We start from the raw sequence: 17,039 nt of genomic DNA on the forward strand, positions 1-17,039 counted from the left end.
GGAATTTGAAGGAAGCTGGGCATGGGGGGCTTAAGCGTGGGGTAGGGAGGCTTGGGGTGCAGGAGAGGTGGGCGTCTCGGGGGCGGGCGTGGCCGCCTCTGCAGGGAGCAGGGTGGGGCGTGGGCGGCCCGGAATTCTCTCTGGGGACCCCTGGACAGCTCAGGACGGTCGGAAAGTGTTTGCTTGCCCGGGAGGACCGAGTTCCACCCCTGTGAAAGGCATGGTGTTTAGGACCCCCGAGAGGGAAACTTCGGGACCTGGGGAGAGGACCCATGCGTGGACGGTGGGAGCCGCAGGATGAGCTCCTGGTGGAAACGTGAACTGGCGGGGCCCCTTCCTGATGCCGGGCTTGGAAGTAAGAGGTAACACAGCTCTCTCCCATCCCTTCACCAGGGATGTGAGACGCTGGTTACATTTTCCGAAGCTGCTTTCAAAACTGACATTTCACGGGATGGTGGGGCGGGAGAAAATCACAAATGTTTTTGCCGCCCCCACCGCCCCCGGTCTTTGTAGTTCATTCTTCTTGTTATTCTTCTTATCTCTTCTCTTTGATTCCTGGTTCACATTTTGCTATTCTGTGTCATTTGGCTTTGTCTCTCTGGGCTTCTGGCACTGATGCCCTGGTGAGCCCCTCAGGAGGCCTCTAGCTGGCTTGGGTCCCGTGTGAATTTTTTGCCACTTTGGGAATGGGCCGATTAACGGAAATCCCGAGGAGCAGTCGGTTCACACTGGGTTTTCCCTGAACCTCGACTTTGAGAACGTGGACTAAAGGAGCCGTGTCTGCTGCACAAGGGTGCCGTCTCTTTGCTGGGGCAGAGCCTGGGTCTTCTTGAACCAGATGAGGAGAGGGGAAGGAGGATATTTCAGGGGGGCTTTCAGAGTTCAAGGCAGACACTCAGCTCAGTAGAACCCCAGATCACAAACAAAACCTATTCATTGGTGAAGAATTGGTAGATAGTTCTGTCCTGAACAGAACAAAGTGGGGGAGCATTTCTAAAACTAGGGTCCCGGAGCTTATCCTCAAAGGAGTTCCAGGAGAGCTGGCTATCTTTTTTTTGTTTTGTTTTTTGAGAAAGATTCTCACTCTGTCTCCCAGGCTGGAGTGCAATGGTGCTATCTCGGCTCACTGCAACCTCCACCTCCTGGGTTCAAGCAATTCTACCTCAGCCTCCTGAGTAGCTGGGACTACAGGCCTTCGCCACCATGCCCAGCTAATTTTTTGTATTTTTTTTTTTTTTTTTTTTTTAGTAGAGATGGGGTTTCACTGTGCTGGCCAGGCTGGTCTTGAACTTCTGACCTCATGATCGGCCCGCCTCAGCCTCCTAAAGTGCTGGGATTACAGGTGTGAGCCACTGTGCCCGGCCCTGGCTATGATTTTTAAATAAACCTTTAAGTTTTTTTTTTGGACCAGGCACCGTGGGTCAACACTTTGGGAGGCCAAGGTGGAAGGATCACTTGATGTCAGGAGTTTGAGACCTGGCTGACTAACATGGTGAAACCCTGTTGTCTCTACTAAAAATACAAAAATTAGCTGGCCAGGGAGGCACGTTCCTGTAGTCCCAGCTACTAGGGAGGCAGAGGCAGGAGAATCACCTGAACCTGGGAGGCAGAGGTTGCAGTGAGCTGAGCCATTGCACTCTAGCCTGGGAGACAGAGCCAGCCTCCGTCTCAAAAAACAAAACAAAACACAACTTTTAGAACAGTTTTAGTTTTTTTTTTGTTTTTTGTTTTTTTGAGATGGAGTTTCGCTCTTGTTACCCAGGCTGCAGTGCAATGGCGCGATCTCGGCTCACCGCAGCCTCCACCTCCCGGGTTCAGGCAATTCTCCTGCCTCAGCCTCCCGAGTAGCTGGGATTACAGGCGCGCGCCACCATGCCCAGCTAATTTTTGTATTTTTAGTAGAGACGGGGTTTCACCATGTTGACCAGGATGGTCTCTATCCCTTGACCTTGTGATCCACCCGCCTCGGCCTCCGGAAGTGCTGGGATTACAGGCGTGAGTCACCCACCCCGCCCGGCCCCTTTGCCCCTTTCGTGTTTTCTTACTCCTGGAGTAACATTTTGTGTGTTTTTTGTTTTGTTGTTATTCTCGAATATTCCTTATTATTAAGACAGAACTTCTCTTTGAGAGGTAATTGCAACAGAAACACTTTTTATCATTAGAGACTAGGTTTCACTATGCTACTGTGTTGCCCAGGCTCCTCTCTAACTCCTGAGCTCCTCCCAGCATGCTGCGATTACAGGTGTGAGCCACCCCACTGACCTGAAACATTCATAAAAAGGTGAAAGTCCTTTTTCTCAGAGATTCCCAGTCCCAGATGATATATTCTCAGGGGTCTCAAAGAATTTTTTCCCGCTTTATCCTTTTTCTTTTTTTGAGACAAGGTCTCATTCTGTTGTTCAGTGCCGAGACTGGAATGCAGTGGTACAGTCTCAGCTCACTGCAACTTTGACCTCCAGGGCTCAAGTGATCCTCCTACCTCAGCCTCCCAAGTAGCTGGGACCACAGGCATGTGCCACACCCAGCTAATTTTTTGTATTTTTTTGTAGAGAAAGGGTTTTCACTGTGTTGGCCAGTCTCGTCTCAATCTCCTGGGCTCAAGTGATCCTTCCTCCTTGGATTCCCATGTAGTATTAGAATTCTACAGGTGTGAGCCCCCACTCCAGCCCTCTTTATCCTTAAATAACTTTGGCTTGGAGATAAAAAGCATGGGTTCTTGGCCAGGTGCAGTGACTCACACTTGTAATCCCAGCACTTTGGGAAGTCAAGGCAAGTGAACCACTTGAGGTCAGGAGGTTGATACCAACCTGGCCAACATAGTGAAAGCTTGTCTCTACTAAAAATACAAAAATTAGGGCCGGGCATGGTGGCTTATGCCTGTAATCCCAACACTTTGGGAGGCTGAGATGGGCGGATCACAAGGACATGCGTTCAAGACCAGTCTGACCAACATAGTGAAACCCCCTCTCTACTAAAAATACAAAAAATTAGCTGAGTGTGGTGGCAGGTACCTGTAGTCGCAGCTACTTGAGGAGAATCACTTAAACCTGGGAGGTGGAGGTTGCAGTGAGCTGAGGTGGCACCACTGCACTCCAGCCTGGGCAATAGTATGAGACTTCGTCTCAACAAAAATAATAATTAGCTGGGTGTGGTGATGCATGTACCAGTAGTCCCAGCTACTCAGGAGGCTGAGGTAGGAGGATTGCTTGAACTGGGGAAGCAGAGGTTGCAGTGAGCTGAGATTGCACCACTGCATGCCAGCCTGGGTGACAGAGTGAGACCCTTCCCAAAAAAAAAAAATTGTGGGTTCTGGAGTTGGAGGTGATCAATACCGGGTGTGTTAATTTCCCATGGCTGCCATAACAAATTGTGACAAATTCATGGTTTAAGACAACAGGAATGGATTCTCTCTCAGTTCATGGTCAGAAACCTGAAATCAAGATGCTGGCAGGGCCACACTCCCTGGGGAGGTTCTAGGGGAAAATCCTTGCGTCTTTCAGAGTCCGGTGGCTCCAGCTGTTGCTCGATTTGTGGCAGCAAAGTCCCGGTCTCTGCCTCTGTCTTCACCTGTATGTCTTTTGTCCTCTTCTTTCCTTTTTCTTTTTTTTTTTTTTTAATTTTTAATTTTATTTATCTTTAAATTTTTTTTATAGAGATGGGGTTTCACCATGTTGGCCAGGCTGGTTTCAAATTCCTGACCTCAAGTGATCTGCTCGCCTCAGCCTTCCAAAGTGCTGGGCTTACGGAGGAGAGCCACCGTGCCCAAACTTTTATTTTGTTTTTTAAGTGAGATGGAGTCTTGCTCTGTTATAGGCTGATCTCGAACTCCTAGGCTCAAGTGACCCTCCCATCTCAGCTGTTCTTTTCTTATAAGGACACTGGGCATTGGATTTAGGGCCCACTTTATATCTAGGATGATCTCATCCCAAGATCCGTATCTGCATTACAACCTGGATATCTGTCTTTCTCTCTTCCTTTTTTTAAGACAGAGTTTTACTCTTTTTGCCCATACTAGAACACAGTATCGAGGTCTCGGCTCACTGTAACTTCCACCTCCCAGATCTAAGCGATTCTTCTGCTTCAGCCTCCCAAGTAGCTGGGATTACAGACATTTGCCACCATACTTAGCTAATTTTTGTATTTTTAGTAGACACTGGGTTTCACCATGTTGGCCAGGCTGATCTCAAACTCCTGGCCTCAGGTGATCCGCTCGCCTGAGCCACCTCGCCTGGCCTATAATTAATTATTTACTGTAGTCACTTTGTTAAATACTGTTCCTGTTGCAGAGGGGAAACTGAGACAGCATGCAGCTACGTGCAGTTGCAGGTGGGGACACATGGCTGAGGGGCAGAACGGCTAGTTGAAGGGCATGGAGCTGCTGAACAGCACCTATCAGACTCCACGTTCAGGCCTCTTGCCAGTACCCAAGGAAGACTGTCAGATACTATGGTCTTATTCATTCTTCTTTTTTTTTGTACCTGTTTACTATCCCCACCTCCCCACCACAGCACAATAAATCTCGTGCTCAATATGAACAGAGCACCTCCTTGAGGGTAGCACCTGCTCCTGAACAGGCTGGCAGTGGCCTCAGAGTTGGCTGGGTTACTGCATAGGGTAAGGGAGCACTTGTTCTGGAGTGGGCACATAGGGAGGAATTGCTCTGAAATGGACTGAGTGAGGGCAGAGTCCCAGGGCTGGGCTGTGAGGCTGCATGGGCCCAGACTGGAGAGCAGGACCAGTCTGCTGGGTGTGGGGTGCCAGCCTACAGTTCCCTGGGAAAGGTCTGAGATGGTCCAGCTGTTGGGGAAAGTGGTGTGGTAGTTGGGCAGGCCAAAGGGGAGCTCTCCTGGCCTTATCGTTTGGGGGTGAACTAGCTGCTATCAGCTTTAGGTCTTCTCTCCCTGGCTTCACCATTTTCCCATCTGGACCCTTCCAAGACCTAAGCACGTTGGCTGAGAGAGGGTGTCAGGATCCCTGATGCTCATCTGTTCGTCATGAGGTCGAATGCAGGGAGTTGCTTATGCTTCTCCACCCGCACATGGAGCCAAATTCATGTATGGGTGGAGACAGAGAGAATGCCAGCCAGGACACCCACACAGCTCCCCTGGAGTCTCCCTTGGGTGCTGGCGAGGGTCCTGAACATGGAGTCTGATAGCTGCTGTTCAGCAGCTCTGTGCCCTCGAACTAGCCATTCTGCCTCCCTGAGCCTTGCGTCCTCCCCTGCAGCAGCCCTTAGCTGCACACAGTCTGGGTTTCCCCTCTGCAACAGGAATAATGCCATTTAGGGTCCAGGGATGTGGGTAAAGTTGACCAGGGTGTCAGGCAGGGTTTCTGACATGGAGCAGGCATTCAGAAAACAGTAAATTAGAATTTTTGGGGGGAGAAAGAGTTTCACTGTTGTTGCCCAGGCTGGAGTGCAGTGGCACGATCTTGGCTCACTGCAACCTCTGCCTCCTGGGTTCAAGCGATTCTCCTGCCTCAGCCTCCCAAATAGCTGGGATTACAGGCGCCTGCCACTGCGTTCGGCTAATTTTTTTGTGTGTTTTTCCTAGAGATGGTGTTTCGCTATGTTGGCCAGGCTGGCCTTGTGAACTGACTGTGTGAGCCACCGCGCCCGGCCATTAAAAAATATTTTTAAAAATTATTTTTTTGAGACATGGTCTCGCTCTGTTACCTGGGCTGGAGTACAGTGGTATGGTCATACGGTCATGGGTCACTGCAGCCTCAACCTCCTGGGCTCAAGTGATCCTCCCACCTCAGCTTCCCAAGTAGCCGAGACTGCAGGTGCCCACCACCACACATGGCTAACTGTTAAGTTTTTTCTAGCAATGAGGGTCTCACTGTTTTGCCAGGCTGGTTTTGAACTGCTGGGCTCAAGCAGTCCTTCCACTTTGGCCTCCCAAAGTGCTGGGATTATAGACGTGAGCCACTGCACCTGGCCAGTAAATATTTGTGTCCATGTTACTGACAGCAGTGTCCGTTGGTGTTGCATAGGAGTGAGCTGGCTTTTCTAGGAGGAGTCCTCTATGCTCCAGGGCTGTCCCTCATCTTGGTTCACCGGCCATGGGAGGGTCTCGTGGGCCATGACCTGTACCTAATACAGGAGGGCTGGGAGAGGCATGTGGGGAGAAGGACTGCCAGCCTCATTCCTTGACGTCAGCACCCTCCAGGGGAAGGATGACAGCTGCAGAAGGGACTGTCTCAGTCACTCTGTAGTGAACAGTAACCCTCCCCATCCCATTTGCCATCTTAAGTCACTCTGGCCTATGTCCATGAGACTGGCCAAATGGCAGCTACCAAAACCAATCCATTTTTCTTGGGTAGAGGGGAGGCCCCTTGGCATGGGGTTCCTGGCCCTTGAGGAAGGTTTGGCATGGCATCTGGAGTTCCTGGGCATAGGCTGCCCTCCCTTGGAAAGGAGGCAATTTCTCGGGGAGGGGTGTCCGGGAAAGAGAACAGAAGAAACTCTCACTTCCCCAGCCCTGTGGGTGTCACTTTTCTTTCTTGGTCAGCGCGAGTTCATGCGGCCTGTTCTGTAGACTCTCCCGTGCCCTTGGCTAGGAAGGGGCATACAGTAGGATGGGCTCTGCCGGGGCTAAGCTTCAGTTTGTGGACGGTACGCCACGGGGTGGAAAGTTCAGAGAAAAACCCTTTGTCCAAAACAGGCAAACAATGGCCTGCTGTCACCGAATCGGGGGTCCTTGTGACTTCCTTCAGTTACACTCCTGGATCCCCCCGACAGCTGGGGCAGGGGTGCAGAAAAGCTTGTCATGTGTGCCATCTTTAGGACATCTCGTGTCACACTGGAGTGACAATAGGGAAAGTTAGTAACCCCAGGAAGGCGTTGGTGTCTCGGTGGTGCCTGCACGTCGCTGATGAACTGTCCTTTACTGAGCTTTTACTACATAGCAGGCTGTGCATAAGCTTGTATTGACTCAAAATGCTTGACGTTGGGGGCAGCTGGGGAAAGGGTAGTGGTGTAAACTCGGCCTGTGGGCCAAATTGAGTCTGTAGCTTATTTTTATCAGTATTTTACTGTTATTTACTTATTTATGAGACAGAGTCTCGCTCTGTCGACCAGGCTGGAGTATAGTGGCATGATCTTGGCTCATTGTAACCTCCATCTCCCAGGTTCAAGTGATTCTCCTGCCTCAGCCTCCCAAGTAGCTGGGATTACAGGCATGCACCACCACACCTGGCTAATTTTTGTATCTTTTTATAGAGATGGGGTTTCACCATGTTGGCCAGGCTGGTCTCAAACTCCTGACCTCAAGTGATCTACCTGCCTCAGCCTCCCAAAATGCTGGGATTACAGGTGTGAGCCACTGCTCCTGGCCTGTACTTATTTATTTATTTATCCATTCATTCATTGAGATGGAGTCTCACTCTGTTTCCCAGGCTGGAGTGCAATGGCGCCATCTCGGCTCACTGCAACCTCTACCTCCCAGGTTCAAGCAATTCTCCTATGTCAGCCTCCCAAGTAGCTGGGATTACAGGCACATGCCGCCATGCCCGGCTAATGCTTTTGTAATTTAGTAAAGATGGGGTTTCACCATGTTGCACGGGCTTGTCTTGAACTCCTGAGCTCAGGCAATCCACCGGCCTCAGTCTCCCAAAGTGCTAGGATTATAGGCGTAAGCCACCGCACCTGGCCTTTTAATTATTTTTTTAGAGATGTGGTCTCTCTCTGTCACCCAGACTGAGTACAGTGGCATGATCTTAGCTCACTGCAGCCTCCAACTCCTGGGGTCAAGTGATCTTCTGGCCAGCCTCCCAAGTGGTTGGGACTACAAGCACATGTCACCATCCTTGGCTAATTTAAAGAATTTTTTTAGGGACAGGGTCTTGCTGCCGGGCGCAGTGGCTCAAGCCTGTAATCCCAGCACTTTGGGAGGCCGAGGCGGGTGGATCACAAGGTCAAGAGATCCAGACCATCCTGGCCAACACGGTGAAAACCCGTCTCTATGAGGGAAAAAAAAAAAAAATTAAATTAATTAAAAAAAAAAAAGAGACAGGGTTTTGCTGTGTTTCCCAGGCTGGCCCCAAACCCCTGACTTCAAACCATCCTCCTGCCTGAACCTCACAAGTATCTGGGATTATAGTCACGAACCATTGTGCCTGGTATGGCCTATTTTTATACAGACAAAGCTAAGAGAGGCTTTTACATTTTTCAAAAGATTGATTAGGGAGGAAAAACTAAAACCCAATCAACAAACAGGGATATTCAGTTGAGACCATAGTGTCCTGCAAAACCCGAAATATTTACTCACTGGCCCGAGGTAGGAAAAGCTTGTAGACCCCTGGCAGGCAGGTGTTGGGGTCTGTGCGGAGCTCGGCCCTAGCCAACTTTAGAGAAACCAAAAAATGCTTTCTTTGTTTTTTTTTGAGACAGAGTCTCACTCTGTCACCCAGGCTGCAGTGCAGTGGTGTGATCTGGCTTACTGCAACCTTTGCCTTTTGGGTTCAAGTGATTCTCCTGCCTCACACTTGAGTAGCTGAGACTACAGGCATGTGCCACCACGCCTGGCTAATATTTGTATTTTTAGCAGAGATGGGGTTTCGCCATTTGGCTAGGCCGATCTCAAACTCCTGACAGGTGATCCACCCGCCTCAGCCTCCCAAAGTGCTAGGATTACGGGCGCGAGCCACTGCGCCCAGCTGATCCTCCACCATTTTTTTTTTTTTAAATAGAGACGGAGTCTCGCTATGTTGCCCAGGCTGGAGTGCAGTGGCTATTCACAGGCGTGATCCCACTAATGATCAGCACGGCAGTTTTGACCTCCATTTCTGACCTGGGCCAGTTCACCCCTCCTTAGGCAACCTGGTGGTCCCCCGCTCCCAGGAGGTCACCATATTGATGCCAAACTTAGTGTGGACACATGATCGGCATAGCACACTGCAGCCCAGAACTCCTGGGTTCAAACGATCCTCCAGCCTCAGCCTCCCGAATAGCTGGGACTACAGACATGCGCCACCATGCCCGGCCCTCCACCATTCTTAAGGTGAGGGCTTGTCCTCATGTTTCAGCATGGCTGCTGGAGTCCTACAATGGTAGGACCCTGCCATTACACCCTGGCTTCCAGGCAGCAGGACAAAGGAAGGGACAAAAGAGAAAGGGTGCAAAGGTCACATCCAGGTGTTTGTTAAGAAAGGTTCCCAGTAGCTGATGCAAGGTGCTTCTGCTTTCATTTTGTTGGCTAGAATGTAGTCACATGATTACTGCTAGCTGTAAGGGATGCTGGGAGATGTAGTCTTCAGTCTCAGCGGCCATGTGCTCAGCTGAATATAGGGCTCCAATTTCCAGATTGGACAAAGGGAAAACATACAGAGAGTCATGTTGGCCACAGTGGGTAGGATCTGAACCTGGCCAGAATGTTGGGAAGGACATTTCTGGGTTATAGAGAGGAGCTCAGGTGGGCCAGGGCTGGAGATAGCCATCTGTCTTGGAGCACAGGGTCCCCCCGTGAGGAGTGGAGGGCTAAACATGGAAGCAGGACCTGGTCAGAATCGAGGACTTTTTTTTAAGATGGAGTCTTGTTCTGTTGCCCAGACTGGAGCGCAGAGGCTCAATCTTGGCTCACTGCAACCTCTGCCTCCTGGGTTGTAGTGAGCCAAGCCTCAGCCTCCCGAGTAGCTGGGATTAGAGGTGTGGGCAACCACACTCAGATAATTTTTGTATTTTTAGTAGAGATGGGGGCCTCACTATGTTGGCCAGGCTGGTCTTGAACTCCTGACCTCAAGTGATCTGCCCGCCTTGGTCTCCCAAAGTGCTTGAATTACAGGCATGAGCCACCGCTTTCTGCCTCAGGTAAGATCTTAATGGAAAGCGGCCAGTGCTATGAGTAGTTCCTGGTCACCAAACACTGGACTTCTGTGTGGAGGTGTCTGGATGAGATGGGTGGACAAGGCCTTTCAACAGGAGCTGGGATGGAGTGTGAACTTGCTAATGACTTTGAGATGCCAGGCCTCACATACCTCAGGCCAGGTTGGATTTAGCAGGTGGGGAGGCTCAAGAAGACCTCCGTGGCAAGTGCGTCTCCTTTCTGTGGAAACCTGCTCCGCTTCTAGGATCTACTGGAGAACATGGGAGGTGGTGAGTTTGCAGGGACATCTGGGGAAGCAGCCACGTAAGCAAGGGCAGGATGGAGGGGCCCACCTGGGCCACACCTGGCTGCTTGAGGTGGAGAATTGAGGCTGAAAGGGGCTTCCGTCAGTTCCTTCAGCTCAGAGCTAGGTGTTTTGTTTTGTTTCGAGATGGAGTCTCGGCTTGTCTCCCAGGCTGGAGTGCAATGGCATGATATCGGCTCACTCCAATCTCTGCCTCATGGGTTCAAGCTATTCTCCTGCCTCAACGTCCTGAGTAGCTGGGATTACAGGTGCGTGCCACCACACCTGGTTAATTTTTTTATTTTTTAGTAGAGACGGGCTCTCACCATATTGACCAGGCTGGTCTCGAACACCTGACCTCGTGATCTGCCCGCCTTGGCCTCCCAAAGTGCTGGGATTACAGGTGTAAGCCACCATATCTGGCCAGAGCTCAGATTTTTTTTTTTTTTTTAGATAGGGTTTCTTCAAAAAAAGGCCAGGCTGGTCTTGAACTCAGGTGATCTACCCGGCTCCACCTCCCAAAGTGCTGAGATTACAGCATGAGCCACCGTGCCCAGCCCAGAGCTTAGATTCTTAATCTGGTCTGTGGATGGCCCCTGGGGGTGGCCCCATGAGCCCTTCACAATTGGACACAGTTCTGCAAAGGGGTAAAAGGACAAGAATTGGTGGCTGTGACCTTGGACAAGCCTCTGAGCTTTACTCTCCTTCCCTGAAAGAGGGTGACAGTGGCACCTCCTTGGAGGTTTTTGTGGAGGGGAGGAAGCACATGTAAAGTGGTTCACCCCAGTTGAGCGCAGTAGCTCATGCCTGTAATCCCAGGCTTTGGGAGTCTAAGGCAGGAGGGTGGTCTGAGACCAGGAATTCACAACCAGCCCGGGCAACACAGTGAAACTGCATCTCTCTTTTATTTTATTTTATTTTTATGAGACAGAGTCTTGCTCTGTCACCAAGGATGGAGTACAGTGACATGATCTCAGTTTACTGCAACCTCTTCCTGGATTCAAGCAATTCTCCTGCCTCGGCTTCTTGAGTAGCTGGTTATCATAGGTGCATGCCACCACACCTGGCTAATTTTTGTATTTTTAATAGAGACAGGGTTTCACCATGTTGGTCAGGCTGGTCTCGAATTCCTGACCTTGTGATCCGTCCGCCTTGGCCTCCCAAAGTGCTAGGATTACAGGCATGAGCCACTGCGCCCAACCTGAAATTGTATCTCTTAAAAAGTAATTAGCCGGCGTGGTGGCACATGCCTGTAGTCCCAGCTACTCCAGAGGCGGGAGGATTGCCTGAGCCCAGGAGCTTGAGGCTACAGTGAGGAATCACCACACTACCGCACTCCAGTCTGGGAAACAGTAAGACCTTATCTCTAAAAAAAAAAAAAAATGCTTCTTGCTTGATGACTTGTGGTATGGTAAAAATGAAGGAAAAAAGAAAAGCTTTGTCCTTTGTGCCTGGCCCCAAGTAAGCGCTCCATAACTGGCCACGGTGTAGCTGGGGATTCTCTGCACGTTTGTCTGCACTGAGCCTCCCCTGATTTCAGTCAGCTTCTCAGAGGGATCGGTGACTGAGAAAGGGGACCAGTCCCTGGAGGACAGCACCAGACTGGGGAGTGGTAATCCCAGCTGGCAAGGGATTGGGAGGCTCTCTGCGCAGGGTCAGGACACCTCTCCAGGGACAGGAGAGAAGCTTTGAAAGGACAGGAAGGAGAGGTCAGCAATGTCAGGTGCTGTGAGAGATCAGAGCAGGAGCCAAGGGACAGTCACTGGATTTCTAATCAGGAGGTCACAGGTGACCTCAGAGAGCAGCCTCCGGCAGGCTGGCAGGGAGGGGCCGCCAGATGGCAGGTCTTGGGGGAGGTGACAGTGGAGCTGCAGAGAAAGTAGGGGAGCCCTACTTTCCCAGCCCACTGAGACCCACCCTTCCATTCATTCAGTCAGAAACATGCAGCGAGTGGACTCACTGTCTCCACAGTGCAGTAGCTCCCATCCAGCCAGCTTTAAAGGGTCAGCAGAAATTCACCGAGCATCTGCTGTGCACCAGTTACTGTTGTAGGAGCCGGGGGATGTGGTGACACCCGAGATAAACACAAGCTCCCACATTTGGGGACATTGTGTGACCAGTGCTAAATCAGCAATTACTTAAAATGAGCTGAGGGGCTTCTGGATGCTGGGGGAGGGGCTCTGCTGAGAGGGAGGCTGAGGGCAGTGGTGCTTGTGGTAATAGGCCTAGCACAGGCCAGCTGGCAAGTCCTGACACTACCCCTTAGCATCCTGGTGACCACTTTGCGCCTCAGTTTCCTTGTCATTTGTGAATCTTGACAGCATCTGCCTTAGAGGGTTGTGAGTGGCGAGTTGATAGAAGTAAAGTGCTTAAAATAGTGTCTGGCACTGCAGGAGGGAAGACCTGCTCTGGGAATGAACTTGTGGGCCTGGCATGGCCAAGAGCAGCCTGGGCATGCAGGGGGAGGGGTAGGAAGCAAGGGACACCTGTGATGGAGGCCAGGCTCCTGCCCAGCTCTGCACCACGTGCTTTCCTGGCAGGGTGATGGTGGGCAAATGCCTCAGTGTCCCCAAACCTCAGCTTCTTTATTGGTGGGAGGATTCGGTGAGCAGCTTCCCTGGTGGAATTCTGGTGGCCTTGGCCAGGGTGGACATCTGCGCCTGGACTGTATACACAGCCCTGCCCAAGTCAGACACAGCCCCCATCTCCAGTGCACTCTTTTTTGTTGTTGTTGTTTAGACAGGGTCTCATTCTCTCACCCAGGCTGGAGTACAGTGGTGCAATTTCTGCTAACTACAACCTCTGCCTCCCAGGTTCAAGCGATTCTCATGCCTTAGCCTCCTAAGTAGCTGGGACTATAGGTGTGTGACATCACACCTGGCTAATTTTTTTGTATTTTTAGTAGAGATGGAGCTTTACCATATTGGCCAGGCTGGCCTCGAACTCCTGACCTCAAGTGATTCCACCTGCCTTGGCCTCCCAAAATGCTGGGATTACAGGTGCGAGCCACCACGCCCAACCAGTCTTGGGGAGCAGAGAGACAGCAGACAAAGAACCCCATCTCTTCTGCTAGGGAAGTGGCCCAGGGAGCACCTTGAAGAGAATGGCAGCTAAGGAGAGGTAGAGGAGAGGCTGGCCTGGCCAGAGAGACGGGAGCTGCAAAGGAGGGGGACCCAGACTGGCCTGGCGTGGTGGCTTATGCATGTAATCCCAGAGGTTGCAGCCAGCCAAGGTCATGCCACTGCGCTCCAGCCTGGGTGATAGAGCAAGACTGTTTTTTTGTTTATTTGTTTTTAAGTGTAGAGATGGGGTCTCAATATGTTGTCCAGCTGGTCTCAAACTCCTGGCCTCAAGCAATCCTCCCCTCTTTGGCCTCCCAAAGGGCCTGGATAACAGGCCTGAGTCACTGTGCCCAGCCCACCCTGCTGCTTTGACACTACACAACTCTGACTTTTGGTTGAAGAATCTGGAGTCCCCCGTTGTCCCTCCTTCCCCTGTAACTGCCTTTGTTACCTGAAAACCAGTTACATGAAGGAAATGGAGACCAGGCGTAACACAGGGCCGAAGGAGTTGGGTCTGGAGATTCTGGGCCCCTCCTGTGTTTCCTCTGGTGTTGATTCTCTGCATGGCTTCCTTCTTTCTTTCTTTCCTTCCTTTCCTTTCCTCCTTTCCTTTCCTTTCCTTTTTCCTTTCCTTTTTCTTTTCCTTTCCTTTCCTTTTTCTTTTGAGACAGAGTCTCGCTCTGTTGCCTAGGCTGGAGTGCCGTGGTGTGATCTCGGCTCACTGCAACCTCTGTCCCCCAGGTTCAAGTGACTCTCCTGCCTCGGCCTCCTGAGTAGCTGGTATTACTGGCACACGCCACCACGCCCAGCTGATTTTTGTACTTTTAGTAGACACGGAGTTTCACCATTTTGGCCAGGCTGGTCTCAAACTCCTGACCTCAGGTGATCTACCCGCCTCAGCCTCCCAGAGTGCTGGGATTACAGGCATGAGCCACTTTATTTTCATTGTTTTTAGTCAGCACGCACAGATGCCCAGGCCTTAGTTGTTCTATTTGATGCTTTTGACACCCATATCACCATCACACAAAGCCAGATGTGGAACTTGTCCTCCTCTGGGTAGGTTTTGTTCAGTGGGACAGCCGCTCATTTCCTGTCTGTTCCTCTCATCGTTTGTCCCCTGCTGCCAGGTGGGGCATTCTTGTAAACAGTTCCAAACTGGTTTGGGGAACTCTGTGCCCCCCCACCCCTGCCAGGAGAACCCCTTTTCAATTATTCCTTTTTGTCTCTCTTTAAGTCGATTCATTAGCTTTGGCAGGCGTGGGGCTGAGCTGTTTTTCTTTAAGTTGTTGGCAGGTCTTTCTCCCGCTAATTGTCTTCTCAGAGCCAGATGTGTTACACGTGTGCGAGCGTAGTGGTTTTACGTATAGAAAATCGGTTCGGTGGTGCAGGCATGGGTGTTGTCCCGGCGAGAACTGAGAAAGGCCCCTGGATGATCAGTGCTCTCATGAAAGAGGGATGCCCTTGTTACCCATCCTGGGCAGGGGGCAAGTGAATAAAATCATCGAAGATTGAGAAGGGACAGTCCAGAGAATTCTCCACATTGTGCTTCCTTGGGTGGGAGGGGAAGCCAAAGACAGGCTGGAGCTTCCAGATGTCCATCCTGTGCCCTCAAGGAGGAGCCTGCCTCTGCCTCTGAGCCCTGGAGCCCCTAGATGGGGGGGGTGATAGGATGCCCAGCCTCACTCCCCCTCACATACTCCAAGCTCTGCTCATCAGTGCTGCCAGGCACTGCCATAGCTAATGTTTGCTGAGCAGGAATGACATGCCAGGCAGGCCTGGTTCCAAGAGCTTCATGTTCATCGACTGCTCTCACTATCAGGACAGCTCCCCGACAGGGAGCCCCAGCAGCCGCAGCTCACTGCCTCATTTCTTGCTGTGTTGCCCAGGCTGGAATGCAGTTGTGTGAACACAGCTTATTGCAACCTCGACCTCCCAGGCTCCTCAGTTGATCCTCCTGCCTCAGGCCTCCGGAGTAGCTGGGACTGCAGGCGCCTCCATACCTGGCTAATTTTTGTATTTTTTGTAGAGACGGGGTCTCACTGTGTTGTCTAGGATGCTCTCCAACTCGTGGGCTCAAGGAAGAATGTGGCGAATTCTCTGGAATGTCTATCCTCAAGGACCAGGCTGGTCTCAAACTTGTGGCCCCTGGGCTCAAGCAGTCCTCTACCTCGACCACCCAAAGTGCTGGGATTACAGGCGTGAGTCACCATGCTCCGTCTGCTCCCTCATTTTTATTTTTTATCTTTTTTTTTTTTTTTTTTTTTTTTAACAGATGTCTCAATATTTTCCCCAGGCTGGTCTCTAACTCCTGGCTTCAAGTGATCCTCCTGCCTCAGCCTCCTGAGTAGCTGGGACTCCTGCTTCAGTGTCCTAAGGAGGTGGGACTGCAGGTGGGCACCACCATGCCTGGCTCACTCCCTAATTTTTATAAGAGGAAACTGAGGCACTAAAAGTTCAGTGGCAGAGTTGGGATGTGAACCCAGGTTTGGCCCTGAGCCTTTCACTCGGCCCCCAGCCCTGCAGTCCCTCCTGCCACTTCTCCCAGTCCCTGACTCCTTCACAGGGCAGCACAAGGCTCACCCCTGCTACTCCTGGTCCTTGTCCTGTGTCACCGTGTTGGCCACGGCGACCTCTGTCAGAGTTCACGAAAGCCAGTCTCCCATCTCCCCTGGTTCCTGCCTTGTGTCCAGTTTCTTTGTGGCCTTGGTGTCTGCCTCCCTCACCTGTACCACGTCTGGAATCACATCTGGTAAAGCAGCTTGCAGGTCCTGGGTTGGAAGGCAGCCTTCCTAACCCAAACATACTGTTGTCTGAGCCTGAGTGGGGCTAGAAGGCAGAGCCCCTTCCTGCAGCTTTGCGGCCAGGACATCCTGTTTCTCTGGCTGATGGTCGAAACCTTTTCTTTATTCTCTATTTTTTTAATGTTTTATTTTTTGTAGAAATGGGGTCTCGCCTTGTCACCCAGGCTGGTCTCAAACTCATGGCCCCAAGCTATCTCTCTGCCTTGGCCTGCCGAAGCACTGGGATTACAGGCATGTGCCAGTGTGTTCTGCCTCAAAACATTTTAAGATGTGCACTAGGCAGGGGCTTCAAGTGGGCCTCAGCCCCAGGGCAGTTTCTCCCTGACCCAACTGCGATTTCCCTGTTTTCCCTCTGTTGGCTATTCTCCGTTGAGGCTGCCTCTGCCCCAGCCTCTCTGGAGCGCCCCCCACACCCGCCTCCTCTGGGTGAGGTCCTTTAGCCAGCCTGAAGGCAGGCCTCAGCCCTGCTTGCTGCATTGAACTCGCTGTCCTTGGCAATGAGAGCCAGAGTGTGGAGGGTCCCAGTCACTCTGGGAGATGGTCCCCCTTGGCAGCCTGGGGTCTTCTTGTTGCTTCATGATGAGCCTCATTCAACCCCACCTTCCAGGTCACTGTGGGTGCCCCCTCTGCAAAGAGCTTCTCTTGTGGCCTAGTCCCCCTACAGAGCTGTGCCCAGCTCCTGCCATGTGTCTCAATGTGACTGACTCTCTTTAGCACCAGGAGGCAGGCTTGATAGCCTCCTTAGTGGTGAGGCTCAGGGTCAACTAGCCTGGCCTGGCATTGCCCAGGCCTAGAGCACAGGTGGAACCTGGTCCCCTGAGTGTGGCCCCCACGGCCTCCTGGCTGGATTCTCCTTCACCCCTGGAGGCTGGGATGGAGCTTGGCTGTCTTTGGACCAGCTGCTGGGACCCAGCCGAGCCACTTGCAGCCTGTCATCACTGTTTCTTGGTTTCCCCTCTTAAAAATAGGACTGAGGTTGACCTAGAGGGTGATTTGAGCACTAACCTAGGCCCTGCACAGCCAACACATAAGAGTGCTTCCTGGGGCTCCATAAATCACAGCTTCAAAG

General features: G+C 51.6%; 1 protein-coding gene across 4 annotated transcripts in view; it reads left to right on the top strand.

Moving 5' to 3' along the window:
* The window catches only part of CARM1 (coactivator associated arginine methyltransferase 1), a 51,431-nt gene that overhangs the window by 632 nt on the left and 33,760 nt on the right, over positions 1 to 17,039 (top strand). For 2 of the 4 annotated variants that reach the window (XM_035287431.3, XM_078360594.1), the window contains exon 1: positions 143 to 362. The exons of the other annotated variants lie outside the window; for them this stretch is intronic. In XM_035287431.3, coding sequence (XP_035143322.1) covers positions 341 to 362 — 22 coding nt within the window. In that variant the 5' untranslated portion in view covers positions 143 to 340. Of the gene's footprint in view, positions 1 to 142; positions 363 to 17,039 lie in introns of those variants that run through there. 4 annotated transcript variants of the gene reach the window in all.

Source organism: Callithrix jacchus, chromosome 22 (genome assembly GCF_049354715.1).
Source record: "Callithrix jacchus isolate 240 chromosome 22, calJac240_pri, whole genome shotgun sequence".
Taxonomy (NCBI): Eukaryota; Metazoa; Chordata; class Mammalia; order Primates; family Cebidae; genus Callithrix; species Callithrix jacchus.